The sequence below is a fragment of the Electrona antarctica genome (genome assembly GCF_951216825.1).
Source record: "Electrona antarctica genome assembly, chromosome: 14".
NCBI classification, from domain to species: Eukaryota; Metazoa; Chordata; class Actinopteri; order Myctophiformes; family Myctophidae; genus Electrona; species Electrona antarctica.
In genome coordinates, this window is record NC_136795.1 from 23,714,326 (window position 1) to 23,740,006 (window position 25,681).

A 25,681-nucleotide genomic window follows, 5' to 3' on the forward strand; every position below is an offset into this window, starting at 1 on the left:
AGGACAGAGGAGAGGACAGCGAGAGGAGAGGAGGAGGAGGCGGCATGAAGGCGGAGGCGAGAGATAGAAGCAGCGGAGGAGCAGCAGCTGCGGGGGAGAAGGGGGAGAGGAGGAGACATTTGGAGGAGGAGAGAGAGGGAAGAGGAGGAGGAGGAGGGATGCAGGAGGAGCGGGACACGGAGAGGACTATAATAGGAGGTGTAGAGGGTCACGAGGATGGTCTGAGATGGAGAGTTCACCAGCTGGAGAAAGACAAACTAGAGCTGATCTCCCTACATAACCACGAGGTACAAATGTTGTTCTTCTTCTCCTTCTTCTTCTTCTTCTTCTTCTTCTTCTTCAGTGGTGGAAAAAGCACTTACTTAAAAAGTGTCAATACTGTAAAAGTCCAGAATTCAAAATATACTTGAGTAAAAGTACAAAAAAAAAGTACAAAGTACCAAAAGTAAAAGTACTCATTATGCAGCATGTCTCATTTCAAGTTTTAAAATGTCCAAAGAATTAAATAAAATAATAATAATCTGAAAATAAATACTCAACGTACAAATAACTCAAAATTGTACTTAAGTACAGTACTTATGTACTTACTTACTTTCCCACCTGTGCACCACCTACACTAAGTTCAAAATTAGCCTATAGTTAGCTTACATGGTTTGACTTAAAAGCATTTTAAGCTATAACTAGGCTAAGTTTGAACTGGACCAGGGTTAGCTCTTTTTTCCATTTACACCAAATCTCTTGCCCACAAATAGCAGATCTACAAACTCACAAGGCGTCTTCTTATATTTATTGTTATCTCCATCAAGCTATGTTATGTTTTTGCCCCTAGTCTGTCCAACCTATCCCTGAAATCTCCATCATAATCCTGATAATATTTTCATAGTGTCTACTGTCTCCCAGTATGTCTAAAGTATTGATTGATTGATTGAAGTATTTATTAACAGTTTGCAGAATTACAGTACATTTGTACTGGACGACCAATAAAGCACTACGCTTGTTTACAACCATGTTCAATTCATCATAACATTTAGAGACATTCAAATATACACTTCTACATAGCCAAAAAACAGGAAATCATCACCATGAACTTTAAACTGAAACAGTGCACTGTAGCAAGAACATTGAAAATATTGTTTTGTGTGTGTGTGTGTGTGTGTGTGTGTGTGTGTGTGTGCGTGTGCGTGTGCGTGTGCGTGCGTACACTTGTGCACGTGCATGTCTCAGATGTCCAGTCTCCAGTCCCAGCTTGCTAAACTGAGGTGTGAGGTGGAGAGAGGAGAAGCTGTGAGACAAACCCTGGAATATCAACTGACTGTAGAGAAGAGAGAAGCTGCTAAACTGTCTGATCTGACCCAACACACGGACGCACTCACTGGTAATTCTACCACCACTACTACTACAAAAACTAAATTCTCCACCACGGAGTAAGTCAGTAAGTAAATTGGCCTAAGTCTAAGGTTTAATCCTATTTCATTCAATTTAATCATATTATGTTACATAACTGACATAAAGTGTTATTTATATATTAATAGACATAAATTGTTATGAGTTGTTGGTGACATGATCAACAAATATATAGTTTTGCTTTGAATCAGTTTAGCCCTACTTTACACTACAAGTGCCACACGAAAGCATCACAAGTAGCAAATCTGCAAGCTCGAAACGCAGCACATTTGTTTGAGCTTGCAAAGTTCTTATTGTTCTTATGAAACCTTTGAATCCTGAAGAGTAACAGACATAATGAGGTGTCCACACAACAGAGACAATATTTTTTTTTTTGTACAGATTTATGTCAGTGTCACCAGGATTAGGATACATATATTCCTTTTCACACTCACCGGGCCAACTTTCTAATCCTGCTTTATCACCTCACTTCTACAAACTGTTGCCAACTCCCCAAGTAGACCTGATCCTACATCCTTGTCATCTATCTATGCCTACTGTACATCCAGAAAGTAATATTGTTATTTGTTCCATAATACTACAAGCAATGTGTTTATTGTGCTGTACACAGTTCTACCAGGAGTCGAATTAGGATTTTGTTTCGGTCTTGGGAAAATGTAAATGTATTCCCAAATTATTGCAACAATTAAAACTCCCTCTCAAGTTAATTTAAAATAGACTTGCTGAATAAAACACTGGCTGGTAATTCAGCAGCCTTAAAGCAGTGGACACTTTCGTCACTGCCTATACCCTTTGTTTATACCCTAAACGTCTTTGTATTTTTTACTATTTTCAAAAACTAGCTGATCTACATCGACACGTTGTGAGCTTGCACATTGGCTATTTGAACTATTTAAAAATGTTTTTCAAAGTAGTAAAACATGGCAAAGAAGTTAAGGGATAAGGGGCAAGGCGGCGCACACAAGATAGGGCCCTTAGGGATCCATTTTCGTCGCCGCCGTTACCTGCGCACCCAAGTCAGCTGCTGCCCGAAAATTACGGGTATAGGAGCTTGCTCTGTCCCTTAATGGTATTTTGGTCCAGCGTCACCCGCTATCTATTATGCCGACAGCCCGACACCGGTATTTGCGCCTAGAGGTGTGGTCATGGGCATGTTGGCACACTTTCCCTTAAATTGCTATTTTGGTCACACACATTTGGGAAGGCGCATAGTGGAGTTTAAAAGCACTCGTAAAGCCGTAATGCCAAATTAGTTTGGTATAGCTGGAGATGTCTGCAGGCTGCGTCATCTCCATAAAGGCAATGGCATGTGGCACGGTGATTGGTTTAATTATTGTAACGCCCAAACCTCACCTATGCATAATGTAACGGGTAACGGAGGTGTTTTAGGGATTTAGAAAGGTAACCAAAATACCAACTTTAGTGGGGGAACACCCCTTCCCCACTGCTAAATCCCCAAATAGTGTATTTAGAATGCTCGAACGAAACTGGAGCCCTTATTCTTCTGCTTTAGAATAGTTAATAGAGGATAGTAAACACTTTTCTGCTTCCATGCAACACTTCCTTCCCAAATCTTTATATGTTCTAAGATTTGTTTAAACATCAGATGAAGTTGTTTTTAGCATCTCAGAAAACTGTGGACACGCAAACCAAAGTCATCACCGTAAGTGATGTCAAGACATGCTCCATATATGGCCAGTACATAATTCATTCCATATGTTGATCTGACCCCCCATGCCAAAGCGCCAGCGCTCGCTGCCACCCAGGCGGATGCGTGCACGCAACCTAGGGCGAGGTCGCTTCTCACCCTGTGTGTGTGTGTGTGTGTCTGTGTCTGTGTGTGTGTGTGTGTGTGTGCGTGCACTGTATGAGCAGTGCGCTGTGCAGAGCTGCAGCAGACAGTGTGTGACCTTCAGACGGCTCTAGATGTCACCAGACAGTCCAGACAGCAGGACCAGCATGCACTGCAACAGGAAGTAGAGGAGAGAGACAGGCTCCTTTTCAGCGTCAACACTGAGAACGACAAACTACACACTCTTCTGCAGGTAACACACACACACACACACGCGCCTCTCTGCGTTTTTGTGCACATGCTTACTCTCATCTCATTTCTTCTCTCTCCTTCATTCTCAGGAGCAGGAAGAGGTGATGGGCGGACTGAAGAGGAGGTTGGAGGAGGTGGAGAGGGAGAGAGAGAGAGACGCAGAGGTCCTCAGACGACAAATCAACGAACTGAAATACCTGATGGAGAGAGAACAGAAGAGCAGGAAGGAACTTGAGGTAGAGATAGTATTATTTGACAGTTTAAACAAACATCAAATGTGCATTGTTGAAGCAGCTAAGCATACTGTAGGTATTAATTGATTGCCTGAGTCCCGTGGTGGGAGTTCTGGACTGATTTTGGTGAATTCCCGGTGATTTCGTGGGGGGCACTGCGGGCCACTCATTAAAAATAAATGAATCCACAAACCTAGCGTCATTTGTATTGTTGACCTGTTTCTACCATAGTAGCGCAGCCTTTGTTCAACTTCGACCCCTCTGTCACGTGGAACTTTGTTTGTGTGCTGCTGCTGGCATAGTGATACGGGACACAACAAATGTGACAGAGGGGTGAATAACAGGATGTTGACCCGTTTGGTCCGCCCTCAGCCCTCTTCCTGTGGGGCGCCTATGTTTTCATGCCCACTATCAACAATGTATACACATTCTGAATGGTCCTGCTGACGAATTCAGCAGCTCAGAATGTGTTCTTGACACATGATAGTGACTGTGATGTGAATGTCGTTTGTAGTTGTCAGGTCAGAAGGTGAAGAGTTTACAATCCAACGTGGAAGCAGAGAGATCTGCTCACCTGGAGACCAAGTTCAACTCTGAGATCATACAGGTAATGCACACGTGTGCGCACACACAGCACAAAACAAAACGCTTCAGTGAGGTGAGAGGTGACAGTGAATTAATTGAGTCAAATGATAATCACCAGTAGGTGGCAGTAGAACACCATTGTAGTACTGTAGTAATTTACTGATTTAAGAAGACCATTTATTTTAGACCATGCGTTCCCAAACTTTTCAGCCTGCGAGTCCGCGACCCCAAAATAATGCTGCCATTGAGTCACGACCCCAACCTAACCCCGGAGGTAAAATAATGCTGCCATTGACTCACGACCCCAACCTAACCCCGGAGGTAAAATAATGCTGCCATTGACTCACGACCCCAACCTAACCCCGGAGGTAAAATAATGCTGCCATTGAGTCACGACCCCAACCTAACCCCGGAGGTAAAATAATGCTGCCATTGAGTCACGACCCCAACCTAACCCCGGAGGTAAAATAATGCTGCCATTGAGTCACGACCCCAACCTAACCCCGGAGGTAAAATAATGCTGCCATTGACTCACGACCCCAACCTAACCCCGGAGGTAAAATAATGCTGCCATTGACTCACGACCCCAACCTAACCCCGGAGGTAAAATAATGCTGCCATTAACTCACGACCCCAACCTAACCCCGGAGGTAAAATAATGCTGCCATTGAGTCACGACCCCAACCTAACCCCGGAGGTAAAATAATGCTGCCATTGACTCACGACCCCAACCTAACCCCGGAGGTAAAATAATGCTGCCATTGACTCACGACCCCAACCTAACCCCGGAGGTAAAATAATGCTGCCATTAACTCACGACCCCAACCTAACCCCGGAGGTAAAATAATGCTGCCATTGACTCACGACCCCAACCTAACCCCGGAGGTAAAATAATGCTGCCATTGAGTCACGACCCCAACCTAACCCCGGAGGTAAAATAATGCTGCCATTGACTCACGACCCCAACCTAACCCCGGAGGTAAAATAATGCTGCCATTGAGTCACGACCCCAACCTAACCCCGGAGGTAAAATAATGCTGCCATTGAGTCACGACCCCAACCTAACCCCGGAGGTAAAATAATGCTGCCATTGAGTCACGACCCCAACCTAACCCCGGAGGTAAAATAATGCTGCCATTGACTCACGACCCCAACCTAACCCCGGAGGTAAAATAATGCTGCCATTAACTCACGACCCCAACCTAACCCCGGAGGTAAAATAATGCTGCCATTGACTCACGACCCCAACCTAACCCCGGAGGTAAAATAATGCTGCCATTGAGTCACGACCCCAACCTAACCCCGGAGGTAAAATAATGCTGCCATTGACTCACGACCCCAACCTAACCCCGGAGGTAAAATAATGCTGCCATTGACTCACGACCCCAACCTAACCCCGGAGGTAAAATAATGCTGCCATTGAGTCACGACCCCAACCTAACCCCGGAGGTAAAATAATGCTGCCATTGACTCACGACCCCAACCTAACCCCGGAGGTAAAATAATGCTGCCATTGAGTCACGACCCCAACCTAACCCCGGAGGTAAAATAATGCTGCCATTGAGTCACGACCCCAACCTAACCCCGGAGGTAAAATAATGCTGCCATTGAGTCACGACCCCAACCTAACCCCGGAGGTAAAATAATGCTGCCATTGACTCACGACCCCAACCTAACCCCGGAGGTAAAATAATGCTGCCATTAACTCACGACCCCAACCTAACCCCGGAGGTAAAATAATGCTGCCATTGAGTCACGACCCCAACCTAACCCGGGGGTAAAATAATGCTGCCATTGACTCACGACCCCAACCTAACCCCGGAGGTAAAATAATGCTGCCATTGACTCACGACCCCAACCTAACCCCGGAGGTAAAATAATGCTGCCATTGACTCACGACCCCAACCTAACCCCGGAGGTAAAATAATGCTGCCATTGACTCTCGACCCCAACCTAACCCCGGAGGTAAAATAATGCTGCCATTGAGTCACGACCCCAACCTAACCCCGGAGGTAAAATAATGCTGCCATTGACTCACGACCCCAACCTAACCCCGGAGGTAATTTTATGCACATATAAGCGTGCATTTGGTGCACATTTGTCCGCACATGGGTTTAGTAAAAATTATGGGAAAAAGTATTTGTATTGTAATAATGTTTACATTGTATTTCACGCATTCTGTTGAATGAGTAAAAAAAAGCGACTCCACCGTCTGTGTGTCGCAACCCCTGACTCAGGAGTGTGTGTGTGTGTGTGTGTGTGTGTGTGTGTGTGTGTGTGTGTGTGTGTGTGTGTGTGTGTGTGTGTGTGTGTGTGTGTGTGTGTGTGTGTGTGTGTGTGTGTGTGTGTGTGTGTGTGTGTGTGTGTGTGTGTGTGTGTGTGTGTGTGTGTGTGTGCGTGCACGTAGTTGCGTATCAGAGACCTAGAAGCAGCAGTGTCAGTAGAGCGGTGTGGCCACCAGGAGGCACTGTCCAGCCTGGAGATGTTGAGAAGTCAGTTCATAGAGCTGGAGAGAGCTGCCAGTCTGGACAGAGAGGAACGCCACAAGTAAGACCAGTTCCTTCCATCCAAAGCACAGATGGGAACTGTACTTTACATCAAAACCTGTGGATTAAAGTTAAAATAGCCGACCTCAAGTCCAGCTCACAACATCACATTGCAATACGGTGTGGCAAAAAAAACTAAAAACTAAAGAACTTAAAAATCTAACTTTTTCAAATTGTTTTCATGTCAAGGTCACCCAAAGTGATATTTATTTGGAATGCAGACCCCCATCTGAAAATGGTTTTGTGCCAGGGACCCCCAAAAGGTATTCAAACATTTCCATACATTTTCAAGATTTTTGAAAATGTTATGTTTGAAAATAAACATAGCAGATACCGGTAGAAAAGTGGTTAAAAGGATTGTGATGCTATATTAAAGGGTAAGACCACTTTTTGAGAGGTTTGGGTTGTTTTCTTACCTTATTATGGGCAAACTAGTCCATTCCATGAGTTATTTCGCTCCGTTGTGTTGTTTATTAGCAATTGAAGAAATAAAAAAGTCGCTCATTGACTTCCATTGTAACAGGGAAACAGCTCTCAAAGTCACTCTTTTAGCACATAAACCAATGCAACAAAAGCTGATTCTGACAGTTTATGTTTATGACATCAGGAAAACTCATGCGGTTTTATTTTCGTCTTTTAAGATTGAGTGTCTCCCTCAAACACGTCCATTGTGTATGTTTTTAGTGACAAGCGGACGACATAAAATCCATTTGTTTACATCCCCGTCGTGGCTCAACAGCAGGAGTGGTGTACAGTTTTGGTCCAATCAGATCGCTTTTTACTCAACGCGAACAGCAGTGATTCGGTCGGCGTAGGCATACCTACCGGATCTTCTTTCTACACAAATTAGTCAAAACAAGACAAAATTGACATTTTTTATAAAAAATAAAACTGCATGAGTTTTCCTGATGTCATAAACTGTCAGAATCAGCTTTTGTTGTGTTGGTTTCACTAAAAGAGTGACTTTGAGAGCTGTTTCTCCGTTACAATGGAAGTCAATAAGCGACTTTTTTATTTCTTAAATTGCTAATAAACAACACAACGGAGCGAAATAACTCATGGAATGGACTAGTTTGCCCATAATAAGGTAAGAAAACAACCCAAACCTCTCAAAAAGTGGTCTTACCCTTTAACACATTTTGCTGGGGAGACTCGGAACCCCTCCAAGGAAACCTTGGGGTCCCAGAGCCCCACGTTGAGAACCACTGTCCTAGACCACAGATTAGCAAAAAAGTGTTCTAATCAAGCTGAAAAGATTTATTTACGGTAATCATTCAAAGGTTTAGTCAAAAGTTTCGAAAATGTTGGATGTTGGTTGAAAACGGAAGGACTTGTGTGTGTGTGTGTGTGTGTGTGTGTGTGTGTGTGTGTGTGTGTGTGTGTGTGTGTGTGTGTGTGTGTGTGTGTGTGTGTGTGTGTGTGTGTGTGTGTGTGTGTGTGTGTGTGTGTGTGTGTGTGTGTGTGTGTGTGTGTGTGTGTGTGTGTGTGTGTGTGTGCAGATTGCAGAAGGAGTACGATCAGTGTAAATGTGAGCTCAGCATTGCCGTGGAGACGGAGCGGAAGAGGAGCTCTGAGCTGATGGACAGACTGGAGGAAGAGGAGAGACAACACACACACTGTCTGACACTGTTACAACAGGTACACACACACACACACACACACACGCACCCCCGCACAACATGAGCAGGTTGGCTCATTAATATGCAAGAGCTGTTTGTGTGTGTATTTAGGCAGGAAAGACACATTCCAGTATAGAAGTGACGTATGTGAACTGCATAAACCAGATCCAACACGCACTACAGCAACACAACATCGCAACAACACACAGCACAGGTAAGTGGTTTTGTTTCGTTTTCCCTTGACCACAAATGTGCAGAATGTGATTTAGATGGTATGTTGTTTAGAGTCTAAACAACATTCTAGACAGATGCTACAGTATGTTCATACAGTAATTTAGTTTACAGTATCCTGTCCTATATTAGAATTGCCTAGTAGTTTCAAAATGTACCAAATGTTATTTAGATGGCATGTTGTTTAGACAGACACTATAGGTTCATTGTTTAACTGCTATCGTATGCAAAATGTTATTTAGTTGTTTAGACCAGTGGTTCTCAACCTTTAGATTTAGCATGTTGTTTAGACCAGTGGTTCTCAACCTTTTCAGGCCATGCCCCTCACAAATAACCATATTGAAATTGGGGACCCCCACCCTGATACGCACTTGGAATTGTAAGGGTTGAGGCATTCTTTGTTTGACTCGGTTCCATAGCTAAAATATTGTGAAAATAGCTGATCTGATGAGGATTCTGTCACAATACCAAGGATTCGCCAGTGATGTCAAGGAAGCTAACCCCCTGTTTATAAATAGCTTTGAGTTGCATAAGTTACTATAACAGTGACATCACGGTCGAATCCTTGTCATCTTTATCGCAGCCTTAGTTTCAACGTGCGTTCATGATCAGATGCATCACGACTCACAACAAGCTGTCCTATTTTGTCGCGTTCGCGTCATTGCCCTAATGAAACACTAAACAGGATTACTAGCAGTGGTGTCATGCTCGTAGAACGCAGTACCACGTCGTGGTACCAGTACTCTTTTGACGGCATGTGCGTGCACGCTAGAACGCGTCCCCCTAGATTCAAGAGAAGACGCACCTAATCAACCTCGCGTCACCAGACTTTCCAAGACGCACCAATTACCCAGTGGTCTAGGTTTACTGGTGCCCCCCCCCCCCCCCCCCCCTACAGGTTGAGAACCACTGCTTTAGACAGTTGCTAGTGGTGATGTTTACGTAGTTTCTTGGAAGCACTACAGAACATTACTCAGGTTGGCAGGTTGCGTGATGTGAGGAACTTGTTTGTGTCCAGAGGTTGCAGATACACAGGACACATACACTGATGCTGTTCTACTGCTGCTGAAGAATACTCTCAACTACTACCAACACACACTGGACAACACCAACACACAGGTACGCATGCAAGCACACACACAAACTACCACTACCAACACACACTGGACAACACCATCACACAGGTACAAACTAGTAACTACCACTACCAACACACACTGGACAACACCAACACACAGGTACAAACTACCACTACCAACACACACTGGACAACACCAACACACAGGTACAAACTACTACTACCACCACCAACACTGGAAAACACCATCACACAGGTGCTGCGTACTAGATCAGGAAGACATTACTTAATATATTACGATACTGTGTGTGTGTGTGTGTGTGTGTGTGTGCGCGTGTGTGTGTGTGTGTGTGCGCGTGCGTGCGTGCGTGCGTGCGTGTGCGTGTGTGTGTGTGTGTGTGTGTGCGCGCGCGCGCAATTGTGTGTGTCAGCTCCAGGAGTTGCTGTGTGCTTCAGAGAGACTGGAGCAGGACAACCAGACTCAAAGACACATCAACTCACAGCAACTCGAACGCATTGAGGTACCCCCCCCCACACACACACAAACACACACACAGACATCCACTCATCACATACATCCACTCATCCACGTCACCAGATGTTTCACAGTTAAGTTACCAATTCATGCTTTTTTGGTATAACTTAACCTCTAAAATACATTAAAAATACTTTAAAAAGTAGAAAAAATATATAACAATAATAATAATAATAAATTATAATAAAAAAGTTTCTGACTGTATGACAGCAAACTGAGCAAAGAGCAAAAATAGCAGATGATCTACAAGCTCCCAACGAGTTGGAGCTCTTCTAAATCTATTTTTCTTCTTTTTTTATATATATAAGAAAACCTAAGTTTATTAATGTGATTAAAGACAAATGGAATTAGGGAGGGAAAAATGTAACATAAGACCAAGCATCAAGTAACTGCTGAAGTGACTTTTCAAGACCTCGTGACTCCTCCCACTCGTTGGGACTCACCTGTCATCTGTCCTCCAGGAGTCTGACCTGCTATTGGCCAACATGAGGGAGGAAGTGATGCGCCTACGCCAGGAGAGCTCTGATTCGTCCGCGCAGACACACAGGCTCCGGGTGGAAGTTGAGAGCGTCCAACTCAGCCTGGAGACAGAGCGGAGGGCGAGGGAGGAGGAGAGCGGGAGAGAGAGGGAGGAGAGGGAGAGAGAGAGGGGACAGGGGGAGAGAGAGAGGGAACAGAGGGAGAGAGAGATGGAGAGAGAGAGGGAGGAGATGGAGAGAGAGAGGGAGGAGATGGAGAGAGAGAGGGAGCAGTGCAAGGCGGAGCTCCAACAGGTCACCGAAGTCTTCCAGAAAGAATCCAAGGTACCCACATGCCACATCCACTCACTGGTTTATCTGTATTCCTTTGCTTTCTATTCCTTTCAAACTAGCCTCGGTACCCAGGCTTTTATTTTTGTTTGCATTCGGCTCAAAAATGAAAAGCCTGGGGAAACGCATAGGAAATTCTGGCATACAGGAAGCCCTTCCTTGTATTTCGCTAACCAATAACAGTGCAGCGGAGCGTCGCTCCAAATTTGGTGACGACGTCAGTGTTGTCAGCTGTTTTCTACCAGAGGGGAGGAGGGGGCGGCGGCAGGCCCTCAGATCAGTGAACCAATAGGATCTACCACTTTTTTCGTGCCGGCACCTGCCCCTCTAGACCAGAAATCACACACTGGGCCAGGCTACTTTCAAACAGATGTTCACTCGCTTCATCCTCATTGACCTAATCAGAACTCAGTCAGCTCCTACTGTAGCTCCTTGAAAGTCCTGGTTCAACGGCTCTAATGTGTACTCTAGTGTTGATTTTGACAGCACATTTTTATCTAGTTTTAGTCAGTCTTTTTTAAATAAGATTCCATTTTCTTATTTTTTGTCTTATTTTAGTCATCTGAAATGTTTTAGTTTTTAGTCTAATTTTAGTTGACTAAATCTACAGTTGATTTGCCTGATTTCTACTTAACTGTGTGCGGAAAATAGCAGATCTACAAACTCACAACGAGTCACAGATATTTTCGGAGAGTGACATATGCACACAACCAAACATGAAATTACTTGGCTGGGTTTCCCGAACGCATTTAGTGTAAGACTTGTAGTGCTGCACATGCTCAGATGCCCTCTAGGCACAGAAGCCTGTGAACATAGACATTCCGTGCATAGATGTGCCACGCAATGGTAGGCCTCAGGCCTGAGGCTTCTGTGTGAGGCCTAGAAGGCATCTGAGCATGTGCGGCACTAAATGTCTTACACTAAATGCGTTCGGGAAACCCAGCCCTTGTCTTTTAGTGCTACTAGATCAGAACCAGTAGTTTTCATCTCAAGGAGCCCCACATTAATATGACCCCCATCCGAACATATTTTGTGCCAGGGACCCCATTACATGATTTATGTATTGAAAATAAATATTTCCAAAATGTTCAAATGGTGTAAAAAATATTAAAAAATATTTTTTGGGGAAAATAGCAGATGAGCTTGTATATCGGCAATTGTCAGATAGCCGTGTGTGTATGTGTGTGCTCATGTGGCCTTGTCCCTTCTTGTATTGTTTTTCTCTTGCGAAATCTGGCAACACTGTGTGTGTGTGTGTGTGTGTGTGTGTGTGTGTGTGTGTGTGTGTGTGTGTGTGTGTGTGTGTGTGTGTGTGTGTGTGTGTGTGTGTGTGTGTGTGTGTGTGTGTGAGCGTGTGTGTGTGTGAGCGTGTGTGCGTGCACGGCTGCGTGCAGGAGCGTGTGTCGTTCCTCTACTCTCTGTACCAGCGTCTGGTGGCAGGCTGTGTGCTGTTGGACGCCTCCCAGTGCATGCTGGGTAACTTCTCGTGCTCCGAGCTGTGTGACGTCATCGTGGAACAGGTCAACACCCTGACCTCTGACCTCAACAGAGCCAATGACACGGTGAGTTTACATTGTAAAACCACCAGTGTTCTTTTCAACCTTGGACCCACTGTCAGCCTTCTGATTAGTCGCTGACTAGTCTCTGATTAGTCGCTGACTAGTCTCTGATTAGTCGCTGACTAGTCTTGAGACAGACTGTTGACTCGCATCAATATTCCTCAAATTGAAAGGAAAAGAGGGCGATGTTTTTCTATTATGTTTTGACGATGGGTTCTCAAATTGGTCGCTGACTGACTAAGCAGGAGGCTCTTTCTGCCTCGTTCTACCCTGGTTCCGCCTTATGATTGTTTATGTGGAATTTGCTAAAGCATTTAAAAACATAATTTATGCCCACTCCCAGTCACGACTATACTGCACCTGAGATGTTCCATTTTAGTGAGACCAAGTTTAAAATAAGAATTGATCATATCCACACAGGTTGAGGCTATTGATAGTTCCAAACTGTCTGTCTGTCTGTCTGTCTGTCTGTCTGTCTGTCTGTCTGTCTGTCTGTCTGTCTGTCTGTCTGTCTGTCTGTCTGTCTGTCTGTCTGTCTGTCTGTCTGTCTGTCTGTCTGTCTGTCTGTCTGTCTGTCTGTCTGTCTGTCTGTCTGTCTGTCTGTCTGTCTGTCTGTCTGTCTGTGTGTGTGTGTCTCTCTCTCTCTCTCTCTCTCTCTCTCTCTGTAGATCGTCCAGCTGCAGAGTGTGTGTGACAGTAAGAGTGTGTGCGTGCGTGAGCTGCAGAGGAGTCAGCAGTGTGTGTTGTCTCGCCTGGAGGATAGCGTGCGACACAGGGAGCAGGCCTGGGACACACACCGGAAGGAGATGGACCAGCAGCACACGCACACCCTCACACAACTACACAATAAAGCTCAGGTACACACACACACACACACACACACACACACACACACACACACACACACACACACACACACACACACACACACACACACACACACACACACACACACACACACACACACACACACACACACACACACACACACAGGGTGGAGGGAAGCGATCCAGGAATCCTGGATCGCTGCCCTCCACCCTTTCACACTGCTAGTACCACACAGAAGAACCACCACAATACCTTTTTCACACATGTTTTCTAGTTTTTCTGGATGCCGTGATTCCCCCCCCCCCCCCCCCCCTAAAACAAGATCATCAGGTATTTACTATTATATTATTTCAAAAAATATTTTTTCAAAAAAGTGTACAGAAAGTGTTAAAATTATGTTTTTTTGTGGCCACACGTTGGCACCACCCACCTGAACTGAAGCCTCGCCCACAGCTGTTGTATGATAAAACGGGCTGATTTTAGTGTCACTAAAGTGGTGTATTTCGACTTGACTCAAAGGTTTTCAGCTTTCAGGAAGAGACCAAAAAATACACGGGGAAGACATACGTATTTGCATATTATATCCACACCCGGGGGTCTATTAGAGTAATGTTAACTCCATAGACGCATACACAACAGAAAAAGTACTAAACACTGTCTTTATGAAACACAATGTTATTCTCCATAGAGAAAGACCTCCGCGAACCAGGGGATGAACGAGTGATGTCAGGACTTCTGTGCTCTACTATACTCAGCGGTTCCCCAAACCTTTTAGCCCGTAACCCAAAATAATAATTAGACATCTGCCTGGGACCCAAACTAGTGATAATAGCTCACAATGCGACGCGAAGATTTTTCTTTTATTTCTTCCTGAAATTTCTGAAAAAAAATCATTGAATTTTCTCTATCTCTCGCTCTCTCTCTCATTCTCTCTCTCTCTCTATTTCTCTCTCTCTCTCTCTCTCTCTCTCTCTCAGCTGTATCACTCTCAGGTGGAGTCTCTCCGCCTGCGTGTCTCCTCTATGGAGTGCGAGGGTTCCGCCGCGACCAGCGACCTCACGCGCCTGCGGGGTCTCCTCACCCGGAGCCGAGGGGCGCGCGCCACACTCCTCTCCGCCTGTGCGCTCCTGGCCGGCGCGCTCGTGCACACCTACCGACGTGCGTGCGCCCTCTCGGCACAGAGGAGACTGTTCCACCGCCTCCTGGAGGAGAGGGAGGGAGTGGAGACGGAGGTCAGGAGACTGGTGGAGGCCCTGGGTGGAGGAGAGGAGGAGACGGGAGGAGACACTGGTATGGCTGCAACTGTCCATTATGTTTCTAATTAGCCATTTATGCTACTTTTGCTTTTTGGATTCATTGAATAACGCAGTGGTTCTCAACCTTTTCAGGCCGACAAGAGTTGAGGCATTGCATTTAGTTTGACTCACAGATCGTCTATTTTAAAATGTTTTGCCTATTTCTTATATTATTTGACAATTTTTTTTAATAGTATAGTTTGTTGATTACTTTTGATGCAGTAATGGCCTTTTTACCCATGTATTAAAAAGGTCTTAAAAGTCCTTAAATTGTCACTTCACTGTCATCTGGGGGTCCAGACCCTCACGTTTTTTTTGTATAATAATAATAAAAACGTCCTCACTGATGCTTCTATATATGTACAATTGAGAGAATTCCACGCCCACATTCCTCTTGTCTACACAATTCAATTCTGCCCCAGGAGGAGCAGGAGGAGAGCAGAGGACGGGCAGAGGAGTGAGGCGGTGGAGGAAGGGCGTGTGCGCCGTCCTGGCTGCTAACAGGCTGCTAGCGTTAGCCAGGAGCTCCAGCGTGGCGCTCCGTGTGGAGAGGAGAGGAGGAGGAGGAGGAGAGGATGGAGGGATGAGGAGAGGAGAGGATGAGGGAGGGAGGAGAGGACGGGAGGAGGACGGTGGGAGGCAGGCGGTGTGTGTGTGTGTCTGTGGGCACACAGCAGCCAAGAGGGAACCCACACCCACAACAGGTAGGAATCAGTGGTGGAAAGTAAAGTACTGTACATTTACTTCTAATGAAGTACTGTCACCTCATAAACACGTGAAAAACTATTTAAAACAAAATCACGGCACTCCATCTTTTAGTACTGTACTTAAGTAAAATGGTGAGGTATATTTTACTTGACTTGAGTATTTCCGATCGGCGATTTTCAATACTTTTTCAGTACTTTCACTCCACCTACATTTATTTGAAACCTTTAGTTACGTTTACTTTGTAGATTTTGATTATTATTACAGAACATACATTAACCACGTCCACTTCAGTCCTATATTCAGACATTTGAAAATAGCCGATCTACACAATGCGTTGCAATGAGCTTGTACTATTGTACTATTTTCAAAAAGTGTGTGTGTGTGTGTGTGTGTGTGTGTGTGTGTGTGTGTGTGTGTGTGTGTGTGTGTGTGTGTGTGTGTGTGTGTGTGTGTGTGTGTGTGTGTGTGTGTGTGTGTGTGTGTGTGTGTGTGTGTGTGTGTGTGTGTGTGTGTGTGTGTGTGTGTGTGTGTTCCAGATAAGGATGACGATGAGGATAAGGAGGAAGGTGGTGGGGCAGGGTTTGTGCGTTGGCTGCAGTCTAAACATTTCTCCTCTCTCATCCTCACCTCCATGACACAACTGCAGGAGGTGCAAACGCACACTGGTAACCACGCACACACACACTAGGCGTCACTGTCATTTAATACCTGTTTTTCTTTTACTCAAAAGGTTTCTAAAAACAGCAAAAATATCTATAAGCTAGGATGCTTGACCGTGTAGTCAGAGACTACAGCTACACGAGCCGCCATTGTCTCTGGCCGGCGTCATTCAAAGTCTTCTGCAGTCTCCTCAAGATCTTCAGAATATTCAGCCATTATTTATCATAATAATCCCCCTAGGAATAACCAATCAACAACGTTCTATTTAAACTCAGGAGCGCAGCGAAACACTGTCTCCCAGCCTGGCAGTTGTCAACATACCAACGTGGGGTGAAATCCCTCTACTCCACTCCTCGCGAAATTTTGTTTGGGACAACCACGGCATGGATGCGTGTGTAATGACAACTATTAACGTTGACTGCCATGGGATCTCCGTCATCTGGTGTTTTCAGTGATTACGCTAAAGGGCTCTCTTTGCCAACCTATGATCGATGCTATGACTTCCAGAGAATATTACATACGGAAATGGGTGTTGGAAAAACAAGGTTTAAAATATGCTTCTATCTCTGATTTATTTTCCCATATTGTGTTTTTGGTGAAAACAAGCCATATTGAACTGCTCATAACTACATCTTCTTATTTATAACCTTAACCTCATAAAATGAATAAAATAACCGATGGGGCAAGTGGTCCGCGAACAAAATGGGGGGGATTGTGTTTTGGGGGGAGTGTTCCGGTTACCCTCTCACCACACACAATTCCTCCTATCTCATCTTCTTTTAGACTCCACCCCTCCAGAAGTGGTCTCAGCTGCTCGGGAAGGTTTTTCCCACCTCTTGGAACATCTTCTCAGCCAATCAAATCTGGTCTCTGGTCCCGCCCCCTACAGAGGAAACCAGTGTCCACTGGTGGTTAGGCTTGGGCGGGGTCTGGCACGACTGACAGCTCCATCACCCAATAGGAAGGTGAGACTTTTTTTGAGAGACATATTTATTTTTAGTACATTTTATTTTATGTCGTCGTTCGGGTTTTGGTACCCAGAGTTCTGTTGGATGATGTCAGTATTGAGACATCAGTGGAATAAGCGGCACTCCAAAATAAAGGATGCAAGACTGGCTCAGCTAAGCAAGGGATGAATTAATGAATGGCTAGGTGGTCATTGTTGATAAATAAATCACTGACAGGGTGATTATCCCACTTATTACATGGCTACTTAATAAATAAATTAATAAATTGACCTCCAAAGTAACAACAAAACTAAGTTCTTCCTTGCTTACAGTAATTCAAGTATTCCAAGTGTTGCACTGGCAAATTTAAATTTTCTGTTATTTCATTGTCTATTTCTTGCTTCAAATGTTTTAAAAAACCTTCTTGAGATCAACGTTTAGTTGTAAATGACATTGTGTGTTTGTTTACATGTCATGCTGTCATATTGGATACGGCATAAAATTCACGCAGTGCAGCAGGTGCTCTGAGTCTTTGATTAGACAGCGGTCTGTTATAGAGCTCATCGGTCTTTATACAGAAATAACGATGATTGACCAATCAGAATCAAGCATACAACCAAGCCGTGTACACATTGTTATTTATTGGCAACACTTGACGTGTTTCAGACAATGGCATTTTCAACCTGAATATAATGTTGACACAACGTGTAAATGTGTTCTCCTCCACCAGACTCTGGTCTCCTCCCTGCAGCAACACTTCCTGCTTTTCAGCCAACGGCTGCACTCTGCCGAGGTAGAGAGGCGGTCCCTCAGGCTGGAGTTGGCCAATCTGAAACGAGCATCCAAAGGTAACCGTGGAAACCACCGCCATAAGGACCCCTGTGACGTGGTGAGGCCCACCGCACTGCCTGAAATTATAATATATACGTGTTTATGTTGAATGAGAGCTAATATGGTGTGATGTACTCAAGTACAATTCAGATTTTTTTTTTTCAGTGTCTACAATTTTCAATACATTTACCATCTCGGAGGCAAATATTGTACTATATGCAAAATATGATAAGGGTATCGCAACAGGCCCACCTTTGCAGGTACTCGCTCCTGCGCCATATGTGAGCCAGTGGCATCGCTCTCTCCTTCCCTCAAGGCACCGACGGGACTCTGCATGGCAGGGGCGTCCTCCTCCCTGAGCCAAGGCTAGGCTTGACCGCATACCTCAACTAGACAGGAGTTGAGGTATGCGGTCACCCCCTTCACTGGTGTTTCGTTGATTTAAGCCCATGACACCTCGGAGGGGCTCAACGGCAGATCCAGCGTCCTGGCTCTACCCCCGCTGAACACCACCCAACTCTATGTCTTTAGTCCTTCAGTAGGTCGGCTCTGCCACCGCACCTCTCTTTGAATCCAGATCCACCGTGATGCTTCCTCTGCCCGCTTAGTGATGTTGGCTACCAGTCGCTTCCTAGCCAGCCCTTCGATCCCCAGCAGTCCGAGGGCTCTCCATAGCGACCGTCCAGCAAAGCCCCTGCAGCTCACCTCCACCAGCAGATTCCAGGCCTTCCATCCGTTTTGCTGGCTCTCGAGGATGAGGGCTTGGTATTTCTTGAGCTTGCGCTCGTACACTTCCTCCATCCTCTCTTCCCAGGGTACCGTCAGCTCGATAAGCACCACCTGTTTGGTACCTTTAGACCAGAGGACAATATCTGGTCTCAGGCTAGTGTGGGCTATCTCCTCTGGGAATTTGAGCTGCTTCTTCAGGACGGCCCGCATCTCCCAGTCGCTTGCCGTGGCCAGGACCCCATTGCTCCTCCCTCCTGCTGCTGCGCTTTCTCCTGCCCTGACAAAATGGATAAAGCGGGGCCCATCAGAAAGCTTTCTTGCCCTTGGCTTGTCCTTGCCAGCTCGACACCCTCTGCCAACTGTGTTAGGATCTGATCGTGTCGCCACATGGTTGAACTCCATCCATGCCCAATTGGTGAGCTCAATCAAGTCCTCAAATCCATCTTCCTTCTGGCACTGACCTTGCTGTGATGGTGAGGTCGTCCATGAATGCTCTGATCGGTACTTATTATAGCCCACTACAATTATATGAAAAGTTACTAGTTACTTCGTAGATTTTGATTATTATTACATAACATACATTAACCACTTCAGCCCTATATGCATTATGGTTATTTCAAATATATATACACATTTTGAACATTGAGTACTTTTGCTACTTTAAGCATAGTTTGACGCCGAATACTTTTGTACTTTTACTCATGTATGTTTTGAATATGGGACTTGTACTTGTTGTATCTATGCAGTATTGATACTTTTACTTAAGTCAAACATGTGATTATTATTATTGCGTGCGTGCGTGCGTGCGTGCGTGCGTGCGTGCGTGTGTAGGTTCCAGTGGAGCGGTTTCAGAGTGTGTGCACGGAGCTCCGCCAGGCGCTGAACAGAGAGCAGGAGGCCCAGGCTCTGTTAAAGGAACAGTCCGCTCAACTACGCACGCTCACCGTACAGCTCAACACACACACTGCTGATACCACCCACACACAGCACACACTGAGCCAGGCTGCACAGGTACACACACTACACACACACACACACACACACACACACACACACACACACACACACACACACACACACACACACATAACATGGACAAATGAGTTCAATTCTTTGTGTAAAAGTGTCTACTTTTCAACATTGTAAACAAATTGGCCAATGTAAGCGTTCAATGATATAATCGTAACAAACTGTACTTAGATTACTGATAAAAGCGCTACTCATCAATGTTAATAACAAGCTCTGTCCGCCTGTCTCTCACGCGAGCAAACACACACACTCATGCATCGTCAGGAGGTTCGCCGCAAGGAGCAGTCGCTAAGGATTCTGGGTAAACGTTTGTCGGCGGCACAGCGAGAGAAGAGAGAGGTGGAGGACAGTCTGAGACAGCTGGAGGATTCACTGACGAATACACACAGGTAATAACGCACACACACACACACACATAGCCTGGGTCCCAGCCTGATTCGCTGCGTTATGAGGATTTGTTTTGTCACTCACTACTCTGTCTGGCCAGCAGGCATCAGACTCGTTTTTCATAACGTCAAACTGGTGTTTTTCCCCAACCCGCACCACAGACCAATCGGAAGCTTAAAGGTATATTCAGTGATTTCACTTAATTCAAATATCACTTATTTTTTCTTATTTTTTGGATAATCCTCCCTACTATAAAGTGTGCTGACCATATAAGGAGTTCCTCCCTGTCCCCAGTGATCCCCTGGGGTCAAAAAACCCTAGTTTCAGTTTTGGTGGCGGGTGGCAAAGCCTTCATCCAATCAGGATGAGAGGGGCCTTCCTCAAATCATGATCGAGTGGGGGCGGGCCTTGGTGCACATGCTGTTGGCTTGTTGCACTTCCCCCCACTGTAGTGCGTGCATGTGCACATTTTGTTACCGGGGCGGACTGGGTGGTTTTCCAAATCACCCAAATCACTGAATGCTCCTTTAAGCCACGGGTCAATTTCTACCTTTTACATGTCCCGCCTACCTTGGAGATGGGACCTTTTACATGTCCCGCCTACCTTGGAGATGGGACCTTTTACATGTCCCGTCTACCTTGGAGATGGGACCTTTTACATGTCCCTCCTACCTTGGAGATGGGACCTTTTACATGTCCCACCTACCTTGGAGATGGGACCTTTTACATGTCCCGCCCTACCTTGGAGATGGGACCTTTTACATGTCCCACCTACCTTGGAGATGGGACCTTTTACATGTCCCGCCTACCTTGGAGATGGGACCTTTTACATGTCCCACCTACCTTGGAGATGGGACCTTTTACATGTCCCGCCTACCTTGGAGATGGGACCTTTTACATGTCCCGCCTACCTTGGAGATGGGACCTTTTACATGTCCCACCTACCTTGGAGATGGGACCTTTTACATGTCCCACCTACCTTGGAGATGGGACCTTTTACATGTCCCGCCTACCTTGGAGATGGGACCTTTTACATGTCCCGCCTACCTTGGAGATGGGACCTTTTACATGTCCCGCCTACCTTGGAGATGGGACCTTTTACATGTCCCGCCTACCTTGGAGATGGGACCTTTTACATGTCCCACCTACCTTGGAGATGGGACCTTTTACATGTCCCGCCTACCTTGGAGATGGGACCTTTTACATGTCCCGCCTACCTTGGAGATGGGACCCTTTCCAGATTGAGTAGCGAGTGACAAACCAAATCCACGGAGCGCAGCGAATCAGGCTGGAACCCAACCTAGCACAGACCTTCCTCCTTATCCTCATCATCATCTGGAACACACACACACACACACACACACACACACTATACACACGGAACACTATGCACACACTAAAACATATCGATGTCATGGTATTTATCAAGTGATCCTTTATTTCCTTCCGTCTCATCCTGTCATCCTAGGAGTAAGAAGTCTCTGGTCAGTTTTATGACCACTGTAGAGAACACCTACAAAGAGGTAACATGCACACACACACACACACACACACACACACACACACACACACACACACACACACACACACACAGGACTAACAAGTAACATAACTTGTTAGTCCTAATGCAGTCATTGTAGTTATCATTGTATCGAGTATCAAGTAGTATTTCGCTACTAATTAGAAGACAGGCATTACGTATTATGTATAGCTTTTTTCTTTATTGCTTTATTACTTTTATGACTTGACCCTGTCTTATTGCTGCTATATTTATTATTATTACTACCACCTACTACTACATTACTACCGTATGTTAGTTTTTTCTAAAACTCTCTCTCCCATTCTGTCCCCTCTCTCAGGTCAGAGACAGTCTGGTCCAATCAAGGTGCTCTGTGACGGGTAAGCCCCTCCCCCTGCAGTTACCCAGAGTGCATGTGGAGCTGTCAGGAACAGAGAGGATGGTGGGAGGTGTGGAGGTCACTGCCTGTGAGGTAACCATGTCTTCATTCATTCATCCATTCATTTATACATTCATTCATTCATTCATTCATTCATTCATTCATTCATTTGTTGGTTTTACTACTACAGCAATTGGGATGTGCACAGTTCTCAGTTATTCATATTAACAGAAAAGTAACCTTGGCACCCATGCACTTTTTTTTGTCATTTTGTTAGTTTAACAGAAAAGTAACTTTCTCTGCTGGTCTCTGTCTCCCTCTAGAGGCTGGTCTCCACATTCGCAGATCTTTACCAGGCAGCCGGCTCTCGAATTGGCTGGCTGGAGCAGGAAGTCTCCGCCCAACGCAGTCACGTGACCACGCTGCGCAGCGAGCTGCATGACGCCTGTCTCCGTGACAACCTGGCCTACATCCCCGTAAGTTCTGATTGAACATGTCATGTCATGAAGTCATCAGAGACCACAGGGTTGAGCTGACAGTTAATCAAACTTATCCATCTTATTGATTATAAATATATAATCAATGTTGGGGGACAATCTACAAGCTATGAGTCCATCGGGGCTCCATTAGTGTATTTTCTGTTACTGTAGGGAGGGCTTTCGCTGAAAATAGCCAATCGACAAGATCACTGTGACACGTGGTGAGCTTGCCGATCTCCTATTTTCAGCACAAACTTTGCCCACAATATGGATGCTGGGGTTAGTCAGGCTAATCGATTTAGTAGATAAAAAAATCTCTCTCTCTGATGAAAAATCTCTCTCAGGTGGCTGAATTCTCCCCATTGGTAGATCCAAGCGCCTGTCATCCAAGCCCGCTCTCCGATTCGTCGAGGGAACTGCCGATCAGCCGCAGCTCCGCCCGGCTCTGTCCAAAGCCAGCCCCCCTCTAGCGTTCTGTCTGGGTACTGTGAAGTCACGGTCATGACAGTCCAGCTGATTTATGGAGATATGTTGTTCAATTGGGACCAAAGTCTTGGACAGACGCACGGACCGATGGACCGACTGACCTAGTCCTCCCTAGCGCTAAACAGACATAGGCCAAAGACGTCCGGGGACCACCAGTGGTCCTGGAGGGGGTTCCAGGTGGTATTACAAAACATACATTACCCACTTGAGCCTTATGGCCATTTGAAAATAGCCATAATGACCCAGCTATATCAGGGGTCCATTTGGTTTCATTTTACCCTCTCAAGATTTAAAATTAATGTTAAACATCTGCATTACTTTACAAGAAGTCTACACAATTAGAGAATGTAGAAGAATTGTTATATTGATCAACGTTTTCTCTCCAAATGGTACCACATCAATACAGCATGAAATTGTGGACCAAATCGTAACCAATGACAACAAAATATTCCAAGTCTTTGGTCTGTCTGAGAGGCTAAATCTTATCAAATGTTCTGTGGCTCAGATGCCGAATAAATAATGGACCTTGATATGAAAAGGGTTGATAACCACTGGATTAGGAGGGTGTGGTGGATGAAAAAAATATTTAAGAGAGAGAAACATGAAGATAGGCTGCTTGTTGAAATACAAACTCATTTATTATACTATACATTATACTACTACAGTATACTATTATATTGTTTATTGAATAAAGTTTTATGATCTCAACACGTGTGTGAGTCTCTAAGTCTCTCATTTTCATCTAAAATATAAGTGTTTTACTAATTGACCACAGGGACATTTTTTCTGCAAAAGTCATATGTGTATGTTTAATGTGCATGTTCTAGTAATACAGTATGTACACATTTTTATCTTCAAGTTGTCTTACAGTCAGTGATGAGTCCCAGGGACATTTTATGAGTCCCACTTCAACAACGTTAGGAGTCATATTTTGCCATTTTTACAAATTGCAGCATTTAACTCCCATTTCATTGTATATGATTATAATGTGGTTATATTCAAAAACAGAAGAAGAAATGATTATTATAACTAAAGCTAGCAAAATAAACTAGAATAAAAAACAGTAGTGCATCCCGTGGATGCAGAGGTCGTTGTTTTATTGCGTCCCTTAACTATAAACTGCGTTTTGGGATGCAAAATGCACCATATTTTAATCTCTGTACAATACATAGTATATAATGGGGAGCATAAAAGCAATATAAAATGAATAGGTAATTCGTAAAGCAATTCAATTCAAAGGCACTTCTTCAGTGTTTTTGGGTGAGCGTTCTAGTATCCGAAAACGTTTTTTACGTTTTACATTGCCCTCGTACAAGGTTTCTTCGACTGCATGCACCTCCTGGTACCACAGCACCTCTAAGGCCCTTAAAACTAGGCTCCAGACTTCCCAAAACAAACTGGTCAGGCTACTACTTGGCCTCACTCCCCGAACCCCTGCCCACTTTGATAGGCTGGAATGGCTTAGGGTTGATGACAGAGTACAGCATCTTGCAATGGGTCTGGTCCACAAGATTCGATACACCATGCACCAAGATACCCATGTACCTGTCTAAATACTTCCTTAATGTCAACAAAGTCCACACCCACAACACCAGAGGGAGTTCAACAAACCATGTGCAACCCCGATTCGGCGCAAACAAGGGACTAAATTCATTTTGCTGCTATGCCACCAAAATGTGGAACGCCCTACGCCCTCCTATCATTAAGACATGACTCCTTCACTTGACTCCTTGACCTTGACTTGACCTTGACTCCTTCAAAACCGCCCTCAAAGGGCACCTACGGACGGCTGCAATTCGAAACTGGCCCCCGTAAAATCTGAATCCCCCACCCACCCCCTTTTCCCCTCACTGTATATGTTTCTTTTCCCTTTTTACCTCTATGATGAGTTCCTGTTTTGACTATATAGTTGTGTATATTCGTACGTCTCTAATTGTTTTGATGAATTGAAAATGGTGGACCCTATTGTAAACAAGTGTAATGCTTTATGGTGTCGTCCACTCACAGTTAACAGTTGTTGTATTGAGTTGTACTTGAAATGTACTGTAATTCTACAAACTGTTAATAAATCAATCAATCAAAGCAAGTGACTGTAATGAAAACTGTTGAAAATGGGGAAAGTATAAAGCATCAAACTCACGTGTAGTGTAGAGATTAATTGATTGATTGATTTTATTGACAAACATGCATGTGAAAGTCTAAAACTGTATTTCCATTATGGTCCTTGAGATAGAGAGAGAGAGAGTGTGAGTGTGAGTGTGTGTGTGTGTGTGTGTGTGTGTGTGTGCGTGCGTGTGTGTGTGTGTTTGTGTTTGCGCTCGCGTGCAGTATCCATCCATCACGTCCTTAGAGTAATGTCCTCGTCATTGACCGACATTCAGACCAATGAGTAGACGCGCACACATGACTGACGGCGACTTCGTCCACTCACGAGCCAAAGCACAGGCCGTGGGCGGGTTCCTTCTGAGGAGCACTCGTTCATATGACCCGTTCCGGGCGCAGATACATAAATTAAAAAAGGTCACCTGACCAAACTCACCTCTTAAAGCCGCGTTTACGGTGACATACAAGCATAAATAATGCACACTTAATAATATATTGAATAACAAATAAAATCAAACCAAACATGTATATATTAATATATTAGCATTATAAACGTTTTGTTGTGGGTTGTACCCCCGCCCACCGGCGGCAGGAGAATGCCGGGTGTTGGGGAATCGAGCGCGCCTCGGCGCAGTGTTTTTGTTGTTGTTCTCATCGA

At 45.0% G+C, this 25,681-nt stretch overlaps 1 protein-coding gene across 1 annotated transcript; it reads left to right on the top strand.

Moving 5' to 3' along the window:
• The first annotated feature begins 30 nt into the window (after window positions 1-30).
• LOC306936179 (coiled-coil domain-containing protein 171-like) lies at window positions 31-23,643 on the top strand. Its single transcript, XM_079519668.1, has 24 exons — window positions 31-287; window positions 1,225-1,375; window positions 3,280-3,449; window positions 3,538-3,684; window positions 4,196-4,288; window positions 6,674-6,813; window positions 8,312-8,450; window positions 8,543-8,645; window positions 9,681-9,781; window positions 10,172-10,261; window positions 10,737-11,078; window positions 12,479-12,646; window positions 13,312-13,500; window positions 14,449-14,761; window positions 15,189-15,470; window positions 16,011-16,139; window positions 16,918-17,099; window positions 17,812-17,970; window positions 19,473-19,652; window positions 19,935-20,059; window positions 21,526-21,580; window positions 21,917-22,048; window positions 22,279-22,431; window positions 22,779-23,643. The coding sequence occupies exons 1-24, from the start codon at window positions 45-47 to the stop codon at window positions 22,902-22,904; spliced, it is 3,912 nt and encodes a 1,303-aa protein (XP_079375794.1). The 5' UTR covers window positions 31-44; the 3' UTR covers window positions 22,905-23,643.
• Window positions 23,644-25,681: the final 2,038 nt, after the last annotated feature.

What these genes read in the sequence shown, in the direction of transcription:
- LOC306936179 (XM_079519668.1), top strand. Translation starts at nt 45, where the DNA reads ATGAAGGCGGAGGCGAGAGATAGAAGCAGCGGAGGAGCAGCAGCTGCG. An exon ending in GGAGACGGGAGGAGACACTG is followed by an intron (nt 14,762 to 15,188) that starts GTATGGCTGCAA and finishes ATTCTGCCCCAG; the next exon opens with GAGGAGCAGGAGGAGAGCAG. An exon ending in CACTGAGCCAGGCTGCACAG is followed by an intron (nt 19,653 to 19,934) that starts GTACACACACTA and finishes ATGCATCGTCAG; the next exon opens with GAGGTTCGCCGCAAGGAGCA.